The sequence below is a fragment of the Opisthocomus hoazin genome, chromosome 3, assembly GCF_030867145.1.
Source record: "Opisthocomus hoazin isolate bOpiHoa1 chromosome 3, bOpiHoa1.hap1, whole genome shotgun sequence".
NCBI classification, from domain to species: domain Eukaryota; kingdom Metazoa; phylum Chordata; class Aves; order Opisthocomiformes; family Opisthocomidae; genus Opisthocomus; species Opisthocomus hoazin.
Window position 1 is genome coordinate 17,183,473 of NC_134416.1, and position 19,114 is coordinate 17,202,586.

Sequence of the window (19,114 nt, forward strand, 5' to 3'; positions counted from 1 at the left end):
GGATTTAAATACACAAATGTAATGGTGCATTATTACTTACATTGAGACAATATATAAAGTATGCTTGTGAGTAACCATGGAGATGGCTGTTAACCTGAACTGTTGTGCAGTCTGAAAAAAACCCAATGAAAATGTAGTGGGACAAAAATCAGGAAGATATTGGTCTGTGTGTTAAAACACACTGCGATTAACATTTGATATTTTTCTGTATTTTAGTAAACTTTGCGTTTTTCCACTGTTTAATGACTTGTTCCTTTGATGCACTGCAGTTTGTGTTTAACTCCTTCCCTGTGCAAGAACAAGCAGCTGGCTTGGACATGAGTAAATAAATGACTTAAACAGATGTGTCATGGTACCTACAAGACATTAGCTGGTTAACGTAAGCTCCTGATAGAGTCAAGGAAAACCACAGCCCGTGAAAAAGCAACAGGCCTCTGAGCAAATCCCAGCAAGCTCCCTTTCTAATGTTGCATTTGTACAAAAACAGGCTTAGTGTCTGAACTGAAATAGTGCAGAATTCAGGCTGAGTTCCACCTACCTATTTATGTCAGCAGCAAAATCTTTTTCATTTTGTGTTTTAGATAAGATATTTACCAGTTTTAGTTCTATGTATTAACTAGTGGTTTGTTTCATATTCTGTGTCTGGTTTTATATAAAGCCAGTGATTTTTATAATTTGGAGTAGCGTTTTTTAATATCATTTATGCTTTTTTTTTTTTTAATCTCTATAGCTGTTGAAATGTCCCGGTAATAGAATGGGTGAGAAGATAACCCACGTGTAGAGCCGATGGGTACATTTCCTGTAAGTGCAGTGTATGTGTCAGTCACCTGGCAGCATCCGCAGTGAGCCTGGACCTGCACTGCGCAAGCGACCACCTTCCCCAGAACACTGGGGCTGTTGGAAGGTGTCAGCAGGCTGTACCGCCGAGAGGAACACCCTGCGCTGGTTAGATTGGGTTTCCCTCTTGCTTGAAGGGAAATCCTAGAGCTCTTCAATTGCAGCAGTTCAGAAGTAGTTCTTCACAAGAGAAATAACAGAACAACTGAAAGAGTGGATACTTGGGAAGTGTTTTGTATGCGGTGTTACCTGGTTGTTTGAGCTTTGCATTCAGTTTGCATTGAACGTGTTGCTGAGATACACGTAATCTGTGTAACAGAGTTTCAGAAAGTGAAAAATGAACTGTCTGCTTTTTCTAGACTGAGTTTCAGGCTAAGCAAGGTACAGCTTTTCCAGCCTGCCCCAAAGAGCGCACATAACCAGTTAATGTTCTAGAAGGAGGGCTAAAATGCTTCTTGGCCTGTCACTGACTTTGAGTTGTGCTTGAAGTCAGCTGCTTACTGAGATAAAGTGGCAAAGTATATTTTGTCTAGCTTAATGCTATGTATGGATATTATCACCTCCTTTGTCATGTTGGGGGAAAAAAAAACCCACAGGAAAGTGTTGAGTTAGATGGCTATAAGCAGTTTATGAGGCAGGAGGTGATACGGAAAACCATCGTGATTCCTATAATTACAGGGTGATAGGGTTCCTAAACCGAGTAGAAGTGACTGAAAATACTGATGTTATGATTTGGGTAGTTTTCTTCAGCCTAACAGAAGTATTGTGGAGCTGCACTCCTTTTTGAAGGTTACTGATGTTCCCTTTTGTACTTAAATCTTCTGAAATCTTGAGGTTTACAAGTGAAGTAGGTAATACCGTACCAACTGATGCAATAAGTCAGCCAGGGAACAAGACGCTTTGGATGCTTTTCATATGCTTCCTAATACTCAGAAGTATTCAAATATGTATATGTGCACGTAGCATTCCCCCTCACCTCCCTCCCAAAAAGCCTTACAGTTCAAAATGGAATATTTTCCATTCAATATAACACATATTTCCAAAATTATTTGGTACTGAGCACCTACATGAGACAAACCCAACAGAATCTTATGATTTTTAGTTTCGGTGTGAAAAAATATGTAGTATCCCATTCTTGAGGACCACCTCAGATCAGTATGCGTTGTTCATAATGCTTAAATTCAGGCTCAGCTCCAGGGAACTTCCACTCTCCTGTCAAAAAGAGATTTTGATACTGGCACCTGATTGAGATGGTATGAAATGGCATGCATCATTCTATATAATTATTATTTCTAAGACCCAAATTTCTGTCAAGTTCAGAAATAAGAGTTTAACATCTGGTGTTTATTAGCTGTTGAGTGGCATAAAATCTAAGCTTACTATTCCAAGAACTGTATTTTCAAAGGCTTTGTAAATGTTAGTGTTAGAGCTTTAGGCAGTTGAGATAAAGGTAAAACATTGTGGGGCGTTGGAGGCCTTCTGTCCAAAGGATGACTATTATACTTGCTAGGCAGAACAGTGAGAGCTAAGACTCATTTCTGATCTTGCTTTTCAGAAACAACATTTTTTAAAGTTGCCTGGGCTTTCAGGTCTACTCCATCTCGTCCTTTTGGCCCTAGATTTTGTACAGCGTGTTATCTTTCTGATTACTTAACAAGGAGTTAGAATACCTTTTTTTTTTTTTTGGCCACTAATTGTAGTTAGGATTGAGCATATCTGTCAAAATAATTACTTTAAGATGCTGAAGATCTTAATGGAAATTTTTTTTTTCTTTTTTTTTTTTTACATCTCCAGAGGTAAAATTGGTCTAACAGTTCTAAGAGCTTTTATTCCAAAGTTAAGCATAAGAAGGAAAAGAATAAATGTTCAGATGTCAGTCAGGTCAGGAATGGTCAAAAAATCAGCACTGTTGAGTAAAAGGATCTAGAAAAAAGTCAATATCTGCAGGTGATCTAGCATATGCATTGAAGTGAAGTCAGGGTTTGATTCTTAATAGAAATTGTCATATTTCTCAAGATTAGTATAATGTGGAAATTTCAGTTTCACCTCTAATCTGCAGCTCACCTCATGGCATGACTTTGTGGTGGCAGTCCTGCATCGTGAAGCTGCATGTCAGAGAGCTAAAAGCCTGGGTATGAACCTGTCCATTTTGTGCTTTTGACACGGTATCTCTCAGACAGTGCTTTCTAAAACATGTTTCTGTGGACTGCAGTGATGAAGTTGGATTTTTTTATGTGCATCTGTCAACATCTGTCTCCTTAATCGTGTAGAGGAGAGTGTTATGTGTATAACACATATGTTTTCTTACTCTTAACCGTTGCAGTGCTATCTTTAATTTACTTCAGAGTTCCTTTTCTCCTGGCAGGAAAGTTGAGAGACTTTGTTACTGTCTTATCAAGTGGTGCTGTAGCCAGGAGACAAATCAGCTCAAGGCAAGTTTTTGCTTGGTCAGCTTCCAGAACTTGTCTTTTGTAAGTGTAGGATAAGCAGTTATCTGTAGTGTGTAAGTAAACGCCCCCCCCCCCCCCCCCCCCAAAAAAAAAAAAAAACCCACCCCACTCCCCAAGAAAACTCCCAACCACAAAAAAGCAAAAAACACCACCCCCAAAAAAAACCTAAAACCAAAACCCAAACACCCCAAAAAACCACAAACCACCTCATCTGGAACTATTTAAAAACAAAGCCATTCCGTGCTTACCTGAGTGTTTCAGAACTGTTTAATTAAATTTCATTTTTGCGTAGCTAACTGGTGAAGTTTCAGCACAACACAGCTTGTACGTTTGCTTTTGATGCAGAGTGCACTGGGGAAGTAGGCAAGACTACTAAATTAGTATAAAATTTGATGTGTAAAGTTTGGTGTGTCTTCATTTGGATATTATTAAGCAGATTAACTCTCTTTTTCCAGAGGTGCCATATATGCATTTTATGTGTATCATGTAGATATCTTGATTCTAGGCATCCTTGAGTTTAGCACAATTCAAACTCAGTTGTGTGAGTTGTTGTTAGTAATGATAGTCGAGATCTGTCTTGTTTACAAAACTACACTAATAGTTCTCTCTTCAACTTTGCCTATGTGTTTTGGTTTCGGCTGCCGCCGGCAACAAAAGCGCCACGCGGCCGCCCCTCCCCCTGCCGGCGTGCGGAGGAGAATGAAAAGAAAGAGGCAGAAACCGGTGGGTCGGGATAAGGGCAGTTTAACAGAACAGCAAACAGAGGGAAACAGGAACAACAACGATACAAATAAGGAGAAAACACAACCACGAACCGTACAACAGCCGCTCTCCCGAAACCGGACCGGCGCTGCGCCCGCCCAAGCCACGAGTGCCTTCCCGCCGCACCGCCCCCCCCACCGGAACCCAGCGTGACGTCACATGGTATGGAATACCGGGCTCTGTTTGGCCAGGTGGGGTCAGCCCCCACCCCCCGGCTGTGCCCCTTCCTGGATTCCGGTGAAAATTAACCCTGTTCTGGCCAAACCCAGGACATTATCCACCCCTTATTCCATACCATCTACGTCATGCCCAGGTCCCCCATTGTCCAGTTGATCACCACCACTTCTCCTGTCTCCAGATATCATTCCTTTAGTCTATGGATCATCACTCTAAAAGTGTCCATTGAGTTCATTTAATCCATGACTTCAGGCTCCATCTGTCGTTATGGTCTTCTGTGGTGGGGAGGTGATGTGTGGTGATGGGCGGTCACTTGCTGCATCCGGAGCTCACGGCTGATGTATCTGGTGCGGCCCGTGCCCACAGTCTGCAGGAGATGTTGATCTTGATGAAGTTGCTGGATGCCAGTTGTTGAAAACCAGGTCCAGTTCCATCATCGCTGTGCTCTGCTAGGTTTTCATCGAAAAAGTCCATCCTTCTTTAATCTGGACGATTCTTACTATGCTACTACTGGTACAAAATATAACAATTATAACAGTGATAACAGACAGTGACAGGGTTATTTAACAACTAACTTTATACAATTTATTTATGGACTATTCTCGCCCAAAATTAAATCCCCATGAGGTACACATCGGACTTCCCCATCCTTCTGCATTACCCACCAGGTACACCCAGGTCCTTGAGCAAAGGCAGTCCCGCGGACGGGCTTGCCTTTGCCCGAGGCAGGACTAACCCAAACCATCTTCCCTAACATGTTCCGCATGTGCACTACAGGGACTTTATCCCCTTCTAGTGGGCGCTGAGGTTTTGACTGGGCAGGACCAGCCCGGTTGGTGGACCCTCTGGTGTTAACCAACCAGGTGGCCTTTGCTAAATGGGTATCCCAATTTTTGAAAGTCCCACCCCCCATTGCCCTCAAAGTGGTTTTTAGCAGCCCATTGTAACGTTCGATCTTTCCAGAGGCTGGTGCATGGTAGGGGATATGATACACCCACTCAATACCGTGTTCTTTGGCCCAGGTGTCTATGAGGCTGTTGCGAAAGTGAGTCCCGTTGTCCGACTCGATTCTTTCGGGAGTGCCATGTCGCCACAGGACTTGTTTTTTCAGGCCCAGGATGGTATTCTGGGTGGTGGCATGGGGCACAGGGTAGGTTTCCAGCCATCCGGTGGTGGCCTCCACCATTGTGAGCACATAGCGCTTGCCTTGGCGGGTCTGTGGCAGTGTGATATAGTCAATCTGCCAAGCCTCCCCATACTTATATTTTAGCCATCGTCCTCCATACCACTGAGGCTTTACCCGCTTGGCTTGCTTGATTGCAGCGCATGTCTCACATTCATGGATAACCTGTGCAATAGTGTCCATGGTCAAGTCCACCCCTCGGTCACGAGCCCATCGTTATGTCGCGTCTCTTCCTTGGTGGCCCGAGGTGTCATGGGCCCACCGAGCTATAAAGAGTTCACCCTTATGTTGCCAGTCCAGATCTACCTGAGCCACTTCAATCTTAGCAGCCTGATCTACCTGGTGGTTGTTTTGATGTTCTTCAGTGGCCCGACTCTTAGGGACGTGGGCGTCCACATGACGGACTTTTACAACCAACTGCTCCAGCCGGGCAGCAATATTTTGCCACAATGGGGCAGCCCAGATAGGTTTGCCTCTGCGCTGCCAGTTGTTCTTCTTCCATTGCTGCAGCCACCCCCACAAGGCATTGGCCACCATCCAAGAGTCGGTGTAAAGATAGAGCACTGGCCACTTCTCTCGACTGGCAATGTCTAAAGCCAGCTGGATGGCTTTCACCTCTGCAAACTGGCTGGACTCACCTTCTCCCTCGGCAGTTTCCGCGACTTGTCGTGTAGGGCTCCATACAGCAGCCTTCCACCTCCGCTGCTTCCCCACAATGCGACAGGACCCATCCGTGAACAGGGCATACTGTTTCTTATCTTCTGGCAGCTGGTTATACAGTGGGGCCTCTTCAGCACGTGTCACCTCTTCCTCTGGTGATGCTCCAAAATCTTTGCCTTCTGGCCAGTCCATGATGACCTCCAGAATTCCTGGGCGACTGGGGTTTCCCATTCGGGAGCGCTGGGTGATCAGTGCGACCCACTTACTCCACGTAGCATCGGTGGCATGATGCGTAGAGGGGACCCTCTCTTTGAACATCCAGCCCAGGACCGGCAATCGTGGAGCTAGGAGGAGCTGTGCTTCAGTGTCGACCACTTCTGAAGCAGCTCGAACGCCTTCATATGCTGCCAGAATCTCCTTTTCAGTGGGAGTATAGCGGGCCTCGGATCCTTTGTATCCCCGGCTCCAGAACCCCAGGGGTCGACCTCGAGTCTCCCCTGGTGCTTTCTGCCAGAGACTCCAGGTTGGGCCATTCTCCCCGGCTGCGGTGTAGAGCACGTTTTTAACATCTTGCCCTGACCGGACTGGACCAAGGGCTACGGCATGAACTATCTCCCGTTTAATCTGTTCAAATGCCTGTCGTTGCTCAGGGCCCCATTCAAAATCATTCTTCTTCCGGGTCACGTGGTACAGAGGACTTACAATCTGGCTGTAATTTGGGATGTGCATCCTCCAAAAACCCACAACACCCAGGAAGGCCTGTGCTTCCTTTTTGCTGGTGGGTGGAGACATAGCTGCTATTTTGTTGATGACATCCATTGGGATTTGACGGCGCCCATCCTGCCATTTTATTCCCAAAAACTGGATCTCTTGCACAGGTCCCTTGACTTTACTTCGCTTAATGGCGAAACCGGCTTTCAGAAGGATCTGAACTATTTTCTCCCCTTTCTCGAAAACCTCCTCCGCTGTGTCGCCCCATATAATGATGTCGTCGATGTACTGCAGATGTTCTGGGGCTTCACCCTTTTCCAGTGCAGTCTGGATTAGTCCATGGCAAATGGTGGGACTGTGTTTCCACCCCTGGGGCAGTCGATTCCAGGTGTACTGGATGCCCCTCCAGGTGAAAGCAAACTGTGGCCTGCACTCTGCTGCCAAAGGGATGGAGAAGAATGCATTAGCGATGTCAATTGTCGCATACCACTTGGCTGCCTTTGACTCCAGCTGATACTGAAGTTCTAGCATGTCTGGCACGGCAGCACTCAGCGGTGGTGTGACTTCATTCAGGCCACGGTAGTCTATTGTCAGTCTCCACTCTCCAGTAGATTTTCTCACTGGCCATATGGGACTATTAAAGGGTGAGCGAGTTTTACTGATCACTCCTTGACTCTCCAGCTGGCAGATCAGCTGACGAATGGGGAGAAGGGAGTCTTGGTTGGTACGATATTGTCGCCGGTGCACCGTTGTGGTCGCGATGGGTACCTGTTGTTCTTCAACCCTCAGCAACCCCACAACAGAAGGATCCTCCGAGAGACCAGGCAAAATGGACAGCTGTTTAATTTCTTCCGTCTCCACAGCAGCTATGCCAAAAGCCCACCGATACCCCTTTGGGTCCTTGAAATAGCCTCTCCTAAGATAGTCTATGCCAAGGATGCACGGAGCCTCGGGGCCAGTTACAATGGGGTGCTTCTGCCAGTCCTGCCCAGTGAGGCTCACTTCAGCCTCCAGTACACTTAGCTCTTGGGACCCCCCTGTCACTCCCGAAATGCAAATGGACTCTGACCCTTTGAACTCTGATGGCATTAAAGTACACTGTGCACCAGTGTCCACTAGAGCTTTATACTCTTGTGGATCTGACGTGCCAGGCCACCGAATCCACACCGTCCAATAGACACGGTTGTCCCTTTCCTCCACCTGGCTGGAGGCAGGGCCCCTCTAATCCTGGTCAGAGAAATTGCTGCTCACCTGCTGTGAAAATGACTTGGAGGTCCCCTCCAGAGGATCAGAATCAAGGTCAAACTTTCTACCTGGTCTGGAGAGCTGGCTTTTGGAAACTGGAGCGGCACTTTTCCTAACAGAATCCCCTTTGGTGATTGTTTTACCTCGCAACTCACGTACTCGGGCCTCTAGACTTGAGGTGGGTTTTCCATCCCACTTCCTCATGTCCTCTCCGTGGTCACGCAAGTAGAACCACAGGGTGCCCCGGGGTGTATAGCCTCTGTATTCCCTCTCCTGAGCAGAGAAACGCCTGCCCCTAACAGCTGAGACACTGGCCCGTACAGGTGGGGAGTAGGACATATTCCTGTCTAGTCGCTTGACCAGTTTCTCCACGGCTGAGACAAGGGAGGAAGAGAGACTTTCCTCATATTGGCGGAGTCTGACAGCCACCTCGTCCACTGTTGGTGCGTCTTTACCTTTCCAGTTTACAACTGCCAGTGAGTTGGCATGCGAGGAGGGTGCACTCCGCACAAACTTCCTCCACATGGATTGTGAGCACTGGAGTTCATCTGGGTCTGTGGGTACCTGCTCATCGTCTGTGTCACAGTAAACCAGCTCCCGCACAGCTAATTCCCTCAAGTACTGAATACCCCTTTCCATATTGGTCCACTTGCCAGGATAGCATACAAAATCGTCACTGAAGGGGTACCTCTCCCTCACTCCTGACAGAAGTCTCCTCCAGAGGCTGAGGATTTGTTCCTTTTTCCCAATGGCCTTGTCAATGCCCCCATCCCTGGCCAGGGATCCCAGCTGCTTGGCTTCCTTGCCCTCTAATTCCAAGCTGCTGGCCCCGTTATCCCAGCACCGCAGCAGCCAGGTGGCAATGTGCTCGCCTGAGTGGCGGCTGAAATCTTTCCGCATGTCTCGCAGCTCGCCCAGGGACAGGGACCGGGTGATGATCTCTGTCTCTATCTCCCGTGATGACCCTGGCTCATCGTCATCCCTCCCAGAGCGATCTGCTCTCTTTGCGTCTTTCTTTAGTTTTACAGGGGCGACTGCTACTGGCACAGGTTGGTCATTGGGCTCAGCCGCGCTGCCTGCAGCTGGAGCTGGGGCTGGAGCAGCTGCTGTGCCTGCCAGGGAAACCGAGGCAGACCCTGCAGCTGTGGCAGCGGCGGTGCCAGTCTGGGGGGCTGTGACTGCCTGCTGGGCTGGAGGGGCTGCAGGGCCGGCTGGGGGGGCAGCGCCAGTTGCAGCGCCTGCCGCTTCGCTTCCCCCCCTTTCCCCTTTAAGGCACTGAACAGTGTTGAACATGGCTCGGTAGGCATGGGCCAGACCCCAGCACATTGCGGTGATCTGTGTCTCTCTGGAGTTCCCAGGGTGGCAGCACACTTTTTTCAGATATTTTACCAGATTGTCCGGATTCTGTATTTGTTCAGGGGTGAGTTTAAAACACACCGGTGGTGCCCACTGCTCTAGACATCTGCCCATGCTGTCCCACACACCCAGCCACTCACAGCTATCCAGCCCCGGGGCAGGTCTCTGCAGGATGTTCTTAACGACTTGCTTAACCCTAAACAAAACCCAGAACCTGTTCAGCAGGCAGAACAAAAGGAGAGTGCTGCCCTGAGCATCCCACGGGTACTCGAAATTCTCAAAAGCAGTTAGGACCAGCCTGAGGAAGAGAGGGGGGGCAAAAGAGTGGGGGAAGGTATCCCCTTCGGCTTTCCCCACAGACTGGGTTTGATTATTAACAAAATCTAAGACATAGGATCCGAGGTACGGAAATGACCGCAGTGCCGCATGCAAATACAAGACTAATTTCATGCACAGTGATGTTATCATATCATAAGTCGATATCGTACGGTAGAGCAAAATTATCATCCTGATCTTTTTCCCAGCGATGATGAACAGCACGGCATTGAATACATACTGCAAATAAGGATTCAAAAACCACAGCCATCTGATCAAAGACAGAAACATTTTTACCGGCGACTATTTAACACAGAAAAACGCGTATAACAAAATTTAACAAAACGTAAGAAGGCAGTTTTAACACCCGCTGCTCAGCCCTGCCGTTATCCGTGCCCCACGTTGGGCGCCAATTTAATGTTTTGGTTTCGGCTGCCGCCGGCAACAAAAGCGCCACGCGGCCGCCCCTCCCCCCGCCGGCGTGCGGAGGAGAATGAAAAGAGAGAGGCAGGAACTGGTGGGTCGGGATAAGGGCAGTTTAACAGAACAGCAAACAGAGGGAAACAGGAACAACAACGATACAAATAAGGAGAAAACACAACCACGAACCGTACAACAGCCGCTCTCCCGAAACCGGACCGGCGCTGCGCCCCCCCAAGCCGCGAGTGCCTTCCCGCCGCACCGCCCCCCCCCCCACTGGAACCCAGCGTGGCGTCACATGGTATGGAATACCGGGCTCTGTTTGGCCAGGTGGGGTCAGCCCCCACCCCCCGGCTGTGCCCCTTTCTGGATTCCGGTGAAAATTAACCCTGTTCTGGCCAAACCCAGGACACTATGGTAGGAGTTCAAGTAAAATTGCTCATGCTGTAACGCTTAAATGTGAATGTTCGTGTATTAAGAATTCATACGGAGAAGGCTCCATATGTGGTACAGATGTATTCAAAACATGCTGGACACTATTAGCGCTAATAGGTTTCAAGACTCTCTTGCCAAGCTAAATACTGATCACAGTTTCACCAGTGTCAAATACTGGGAGGATGTGGCGTCATCGCGCCTTCCACATTTGATGCCCATGTCGGGTATGGTTGGGCTGAAAACAGCTACAAAACGTGGTGGTGTTTAGGCTCTCTCCCCATCCTCTCCCCAGATGCTGGCAACTGGTGCTAGTTGTTGTGCTGACAGAGCTTTCTTGGGTGGGAAAAAATGTTAAACATTCAAAAAGATTAAATACTTGATTTAAGACTGTAAATCGGCTTGTTGCATCGTGTATCCAGTGGGCTAACAGAAGCTGTCTCTTGTTGGAGATCGCAGCTGTAAGACGCAGCACAGGTACTGGAAATCTGGTTTCAATGTGGTGACTTTCGACTCGCTGGGACACATTCGTAAATGAGTCTTCAGTGCTTTGATTTGCTGTTGTCTCTCTTTAGAGAAACACAGCAATGTGCATCACTATTTACATTAACACTTCTTACATTTATTTTCAGACCAATAAAACTATTCTGATTCTGTTCTGATGCTTAATAAACATAACATCTTTTTCTGGGAAATGTCTAGATACAAGTTAGTGTTAACTTTTTTTTTTTGGATATGTGTGGTTTACTCAATATGAATATTGGTTTGTGCAGTGAAATCAGGAAATGTGGCATTGTCATTTCTATAGTGATCTTGCTCTTCTTGCGGTGTCTAGACTAGCAAACAAATGGAAATGACATTATTAACGTTTGAAACTGGTCTTGTTATCACCAGAGAAAGTGTTCTACTTTGCACTTGAAGGTCTGTCTTTAGCACTGTTGCACTGGTTCCAGTGCATGCTCCCCTCTTGGTCATATGGTAGTATTTGGTAGCAGGTTTTTCAGTCCAAGTTGGAGAGCCTGCTGTACTAAGGACTTGTGTTTTACGCGCTAAACAAAACTCTCCAGAGCAAAGAACAAAATGAAAACAAGAATCATGTGTCCTTCATTGCATTGCTCAGACTTGTTCGTATCTCTTTTCGTAAATGATTTTGGTAGCTAATGTGTTTTCCAGTGCTGTCATAAACCTGAACTTCTGCAGGTTGGTAAGGGGTGTGAAATTTAGAGTAGTGAGTTCATGACCTTCTCTGCTACCTTTCTCAGACTCTGTTATAAGGCAAGCTCGCAGGTCGGCCTAAATTGGGGTCTGTATCTCCCTGGATAATATCTGCTGTGATCTTCAGGCTGCAGACTGAAAACTGCAGACTTGTGTGTGTTATTACTTCATTGTGTTTTGGAGTATTTGGTTAGCGTTGAAGAGTTTTTGAACTCCTGAAAAATCATTGATACTTGATGACAGCCCATGCTCTTTTCGTTTGTAGCTGCTTTCTGTGAGCAATTACCATCAGAAATGCTGTGATAAAATTGGCATCGTATCACAAACGCTCCTGGAACGGGATCAATAGGCAAGCAGAATTCACAGCAAGAGGGACACTCGGTGTGCAGAAAAAACTCAAGAGCAAATGAGGAGAAACATAGTGGAAAAGGTGAAGCTTACACGAGACTGTAAAGATGCTGAGAATAGTTATGCAGTAGGCAGAGTATGTGCTGTGCTGTGCTGTAATCTGTCCAGTTAGTTATGGATAAACCTGAACTTCACACTAAATGCAAATTGAATATTATTTATATGCTGGCTCTGTGGTGGAAGGCATCCATCTTCTACATCTAGGTGGTCTTGAGCTGGTGTTTGCTGTACAGCTTTCAGCATCATTAAATTCTACTTCACTGCCTACTGAACTTAATTTCCTTACTGTTTTCATTTATATAGCCAAAGTATCTCTTCCTCTCTGCTCTGTAGACCTCTTTTAACAAACTGAATAAAAAGGTATGGCTTCAAAGGGCTTGAGGGACATACGGGAGTGTGTGTTGTGGTGAAACAGTGTTATCTGTGTTACCTGTGACTGAGAGGCTTCAGTGTGTCTGGATGCAAGAGAAAGCAGAATTGAGTGGTGATGCCTTGAAAAGCCAGAGTTGAAGACTCAATAGTCGGCAGACTATTAAGCAGGTATTCTTTATTGCGGCGCCGGGCACACGGGGGATCTCTCCTCCAAACGTGTGCACCGAAGAGACACAGTTACTAGATATTTATGCTATGTTAACATACATATTAATTACATTTCCAAGAAATGCTTATCATAGTAATGGTTTTTCCGAGAACCCGTTATTATATGGTAATGTCCATTGCACATGTTTGTTTGGCGTCTCTCGGCGGGGGTCTTCAGATTATCCTGCAGCCTCCTTGTCTCTGCAGTTTGCATACCTGTTCTCCCAAGGCCCAGCCGCCTAAAGGGATTATTCAGGAGTCCCTTGTCTTGCAACCGTCCGAATTATTCACAAAGAACCAAGACTTGTTTCTGACCACCTGAAGTGATAACATCCCCTACATGTTACATTTGTTACATTTACAGTTATCAGCGGTGTTGTGAGTAAACAAAGAATCAGTGGGTGATTGTCCTGTTTGATACTTACATCCAACTTAATTGGAAAAAGATATTTTTTTTCCATTCTCCTTCCAACTCACAAGCAGGCTGTATATGAAGCTCTTGTTTTCCCGTTTTACCCCAAGAAGGCAATGTGCTTGTGGAGAATTTCTTTTCTAGTCACCTTGTTCTTCTGTCTGAACATGAGGAAGAACTTCTTCCCTCTGAGGGTGACGGAGCACTGGAACAGGCTGCCCAGGGAGGTTGTGGAGTCTCCTTCTCTGGAGATATTCAAAACCCGCCTGGACAAGGTCCTGTGCAACCTACTGTAGGTGACCCTGCTTAGGCAGGGGGGGTTGGACTAGATGACCCACAGAGGTCCCTTCCAACCCCTACCATTCTGGGATTCTGTGATTCCATTTAACCTATATATTGGCATTTTTATTTATTAATGGTGTTTTTAAAATAGTGACATAAAGTTCCTTGAAACAACCAAGGAGAAAGCTAGGGACAAGTATGTGTTCCTGATGTGTAAATACGATCTTAACTTTTTGGTTTTTTTCCCCCTGTGGAATGTTCACTAAATACCACTATTTGTACAAGATCTGTTCTCAGGGTGGTTGAGCTGAAATCCATTACACTATTGTGTTTGCCAACAGACGTTAAAGTACTATTGCTTTAATGACAACATAGTCATCAGACATTTTCTGGTGCATTTGGCTTGGATGGATTAGGATTTAGTGAAATAAGACCCACTTGTGCTGGACAAAGTGTAACTTCTTTGAAGTCAATAACTGTGGTTAGTGTCTTATCTTGCTCTGGTTCTTGTTGTTAAGCATAAAATTTTACTTGAGTGTAAAGTGTTTCTGGCAAATGACTGACTATTTTTGAGTGGTTTTGTTCATACTGTTCCAATTTACAATATCATCTCATGAGAATTATTCATTGTGGAGTTCAGATTCAGGGAAGGAAGTGAGAATTATATTATTAAAACTATGAGGAGTAATTTGTGCTCTTTTTCTTTTGTCATTTATTATTCTTAAATATCCTATGACACACAGTTTACAAAATATAAATTACATTATCATCTGAAGTAAAACGGCAATTATATGTTATTTTGAAGGTTAATGCAACTGAAATTTGATGTGTTTTGTGCCTTTGAAAATTTCCTACCATTTTCTGCATAGTTACTTTCAGGGTGTTTTGATAGTTTCTTGTGCAGTGTTTTCCTCGGGAGGGAGATTATTGCCCCTACAAGATGACTTTTAACAGTTAGAGTAACAAGGTAAAGTAAAAAAGATCAATATTTCATTTTAGAAGGGTGGTTCAGAAAATTGGTTTAGAACTGCATTTTGACCATTCACGCAATGGTCTTTTTTATTCCTCTGTAATATTAGCATGGCTTCCAGTTTTTCAACCTGTAGTAAAATTGATGGTGTTCAAGCCAGTTTGCTCACTTGGTCTGCAGCTCTAATTTATGCAATACTTAATTTAAAAATTCCAGATATATAGTTTGAGGAGAAAAAAATACTGCATAATACAAAGTTCTTGTCTTTATGTTCTAGGTTGTGTTAAAGATCATTAAACATTACCAAGAAGAAGGACAGGGGAATGAAGTGGTCCAGGGAGTGCTGCTGGGTCTTGTGGTGGATGACAGACTTGAAATCACAAATTGCTTCCCTTTCCCTCAGCATACCGAAGATGACGCAGACTTCGATGAAGGTAATGGTTACAGTTTTGCAAAACTTTAAATAAAAAATTAAAAATCTGTATGTGCAAAAAAGGATTTTTATTTTTTCCCTCAGTGACCAGGAACGTGTATGTGATTGAGAGTGTTTATGTTTGACTTGAGGTATCAGTGGGTTACTCGCAACGCCATCCTGCATATCCAAATGAAATCTTGCCTGTGTAAGGAAAGTTACAGGGATAAATATTGTATTATATGGACGTACTTATTTTAGGGTAAGACTTTCCACACAGTAAGATACATAAGCTTCCAGTCTGTAATTCATATAGACTTTAAAGCTTTTTATGAAAATGGCTGTGTGTGTATGCTCTGTATGTATATATACATGTACATATGTATGTAGTCGGGCATATAGATTGTCTATCCATAGATTTATTTGAATGTGTTAAGTACTCATTGAAAGCCTGGAGAGCAGAGCTCTGTAAGTTGAAGAGGCACTGGTTAACTTGAAATCTGGGTGATATTTTTGCTTCTCAAAGTGAACTAGAAGTAGCGTCAGTGGTTTCTACCTGTCATGATGTTTCCTTGCTGGTCCTAGTAATGTTTTGTTATTGCCACTGTAAGTCAGTGTAATTGGCTTGATGTGGAACAGTACAAAAATTTATAAAGTGAACTGAAAAGTCATAGAATTCTGATCTTGGTACTTTATATGTATGTGAGTTTAATGATACTAGTAGAAGTGCTTCTTTGTTAGGGCTTAAGGAGAGACAGTTTAATTTCAAGAGTAACTAAAGAGGCAATATAGTCAAAGTAGTTGCAGTTGGAAGCTTCATGCTATCTAATTTTGGTAATTCAGTATGAGGGAGATTACTTAAAGTCTGAACTGCTTTTTCTCGCTTATAATGAGGTTAGTTATTATTAAATTAATATTTTATCTTATTCAAGAATCTTAGACTCTACCTTTAAACAGAGATAATTTTAAGAATTCTTTGCAACTTGGTAAGGTTTCTTAGCTGTTTATTGCTTCTGTTGTGAAATTGTACAATTTGCTATATGAAAAAAAGCGCACAAAACACAAGAGAATCTTAATTGTCCTACATTAATATGATGCTTGAGTCAGAACTATGTTTTATGAAAGCCTAAAAGATGTTTTGAAGATTCCTTCTCTTCTGGAGCTCTTCAAAGGACTGAAGTAATCTGAATTTTTAACTGGAGCCCATGCTTCAGTTCTCCCTGTTGAAAATGTCTGAATTGTTTCTATGTAGCTCATGGGCAAGCAAGGAGCCAAATAAATTTCTTAGTTTCCGAGATGGATTAATCTCACCATATGATGACTACCATGCTGAAGCTGTAAGCCTGTGATCTTGTATGCAAGGTTCATCTGTTTTTGCTTGGGAGAAACTTTATTCCAAGAAAGTGACTCTATTACCAATCTTTCTTTTTCCCTTTTTAGCAAGTAAGGAATAATCCTGGCATTAAGTAAGGCACAAAAGGCAATGCTTGTGGAGCTTCGCTGACCTGGATGTCTTAGCTTGTCAACCTTCTGTTCCCATGCTGCAGACACAGAGAGAAGAGCAAAATCTAGCCCGAGTGGAAGGTGAACCTATGATGGTGACACTGATGCATGCCTCTAGCAGTGATAGGGAATGGGCAGCCAGGTCGGGAGGGCTTGCCTGTGCTGAATCGTAGAATCATTTAGGTTGGAAAGGACCTTTAAGATTGAGTCCAACCGTTAACCTAGCACTGTCAGGTCCACCACTAAACCATGTCCCCAAGTGCCCCGTCTACACGTCTTCTAAACATCTCCAAGGATGGTGCCTCAACCACTGCCCTGGGCAGCCTGTTCCAGTGCTTAACAACCCTGTTGGTGAAGAAACTTTTCCTAAAATCCAATCTGAACCTCCTCTGGCGCAACTTGAGTCCATTTCTCTTGTCTTATTGCCTGCTACTTGGGAAAAGAGACCGAACCCCACCTCACTACAGCCTCCTGTCAGGTAGTTGAACCCTATAAGCCAGCCTCAAGAGCCGTTTTGTATTGGTTTTCATCTTCCCTAGCCTCTACCATGTGGGTCGCAGAGAGGTTCTCTCTATATGCTTCTCAGTGAAATATAGTTCAATAGACTGAACCACTGAGGAAACGCACAGCGCTCATGTTCATTCTGCATTCCCTTTACTCAGGGCCTGTTCAGCCCTTTGACCTGTGTGGGAGAGGCTGGGGAAGATGAAAAGTCAAACAAAATGGCTCTTGAGGTTGCCAGCTGGGCATTAGGTACCTTTTTAGGCTCTTTATAAAGTTGTCTTCTGTCTTGCCAATGTGAAAAACAATAACGTTTTATAAACACTGCTTGTTTGTTTTCCCCGGAGCTATGTTTCCCTATGCAAGCATCCTGCCAGATTTTCAAAAGATTCTTTTTTCTTCTCGATACGGATACTCCAGCAGAGAAATCTCTTGTTATATGCCTGAACCTTAAAATTCAGGATGCTAAAAAACAAACCAACAAGGCACCTACCTCCCCCAAGACTTGTATGTTGCATCAGTATCACAGCTGGCTTTATTTATTTGTACAAATTCAGGTCCAGAAATACGTGAGGAAAGAATAAGGGTTTTGGCACTTCAGTGCCCACATCACCCAGAATGGCACTTAATGCTGTTCTCTTAGGTCAGAACAATGTTGTGGTGTCTTTCCTTCTTGCTTAGTGTGTATATATATATATATATATTTTTTTTTTTAATCCCCCCCCCCCCCCGCCCCATGTCGAAGATTCTGGGATAGGAACTATCATATTGAGATTCCAGGTTTCTGGGCCTGCCAAAAGCATTTCTTAGCAGGCTTTGGCCATACTGGATCTTGTGTTAACACGGGGACTGTTGCACTGGCTGAAGGGCCACGCTACCTTGGCTGCCCTTCTCCTGAGGGGAGGAAATGGAGAGCAACCACGGTGCGGTTATCTGTTGGCAAACTCCGAATCTGCTATGCAGAGAACTGAATGAAAACACCCCAAAAATCATTTTTTCTGTATCATTTTGCAGGTGCTCTAGGAACAGGTCACCTAAAAAATACTAATTTGCCTTGTGGTCTGGAGGTGATTGTTGTTAAGAGAATTGAGCTTACATACAGGAGGGTGATGTTTGACCAAATAAACTTGGGTAATTGGCAAGAGACATTAAAGCTAATGCTTTTCTTTTTTAAACTGAGTAAATCCAATATAAAACACATCTTTGAGGGTGCTAAGAAAATATCCTTAATGTGAACTTGAAATAGGTATGCATGGCATTAAAGAATGAGTTTGATAAAGAATTATTTCTGACTTGTTAGCAACAACCATTTCTTCAGATAAGCTTCGATGTGCTTTTGTTAGGGTGCCATTTTGTCTCTTGCTGCTAATGCCTGAGATAATAATATTGTTTTGACTATTTGCTGCAACAGAATTCCTTCAAAACTGAAAGTTTTGATTTAAAAAAAGATTATCCAAACTTGTTCTTTTAGTGCAAGAACACTTTTTAATGCAGTTTGGATTGGACTGTTTCTAGAAACTACGGAAAACATGATTTTATTTTTTTTTTTTTTTAGCTTCAAGTAATTCTTATTACAAATCTGTGAGGATTGCCTACCATTTATGAATCCACAGGTGTTTTTCATCTTGGAAAGTTTCTCCTGCAGTGTCATCTTCCTACGATTCTTTTTACAAAGTGTAATTTTTTTGGTAAGATTTTCCTGTCAGGGAAGTCTTAAACGCCTAGGTTGGCCTGCTGCAGCACCCGATTGTTGAGGGGGTGGGGGGCTGCAACCCAGCTCTGTGTTAGAAATCCGTAGGTGAAATTCAGTTGATGATGTGTGAGCTAATGGAGGAAAACTGCAGAACAGGGGTACGTTGTTGAGTCTTCAGCGAAAGAAGCTGCAATGTGAATGTTTGATATTTTGGGGCTGCACTCCGAACTTTTGGGCAGGCGTTCACTTGCAGTTATCTACACTTACAACCTCTATTCCTGCCCCCCCCGGTGGGTTCAACTCTTGTTTAGGGAAAATCAGATTTCTGCTGTGAGCATTTTTGGCTTAGGTGCTTCTGTGAAACGATGCCGTTCCGCAGCTTGTCTTTGCGTGTAGTTTTTCGAGAAGGAAGTGCACTAAAGTGAAAGTCAAAGCTTTTGTCTGAGCATAGCTTTGCTTTCTTTCAGTTAAGGTTTGCAGAAAACGTGTAATGCATGAGGTGTATTTTCTTCCTAAGAAATAAATTTATTATTCTTGACTATAAATTGTGTCTCTAAATGACATGTTAAGTTCAATCCTTTGCACTTCATT

The 19,114-nt window shown here is 44.3% G+C and overlaps 1 protein-coding gene across 1 annotated transcript in view; it reads left to right on the forward strand.

The window, feature by feature from the left end:
- Positions 1–19,114, forward strand: part of EIF3H (eukaryotic translation initiation factor 3 subunit H) — a 97,249-nt gene that overhangs the window by 16,879 nt on the left and 61,256 nt on the right. The window contains exon 2 of the mRNA XM_075415656.1: positions 14,692–14,848. Coding sequence (XP_075271771.1) covers positions 14,692–14,848 — 157 coding nt within the window. The remainder of the gene's footprint in view (positions 1–14,691; positions 14,849–19,114) is intronic.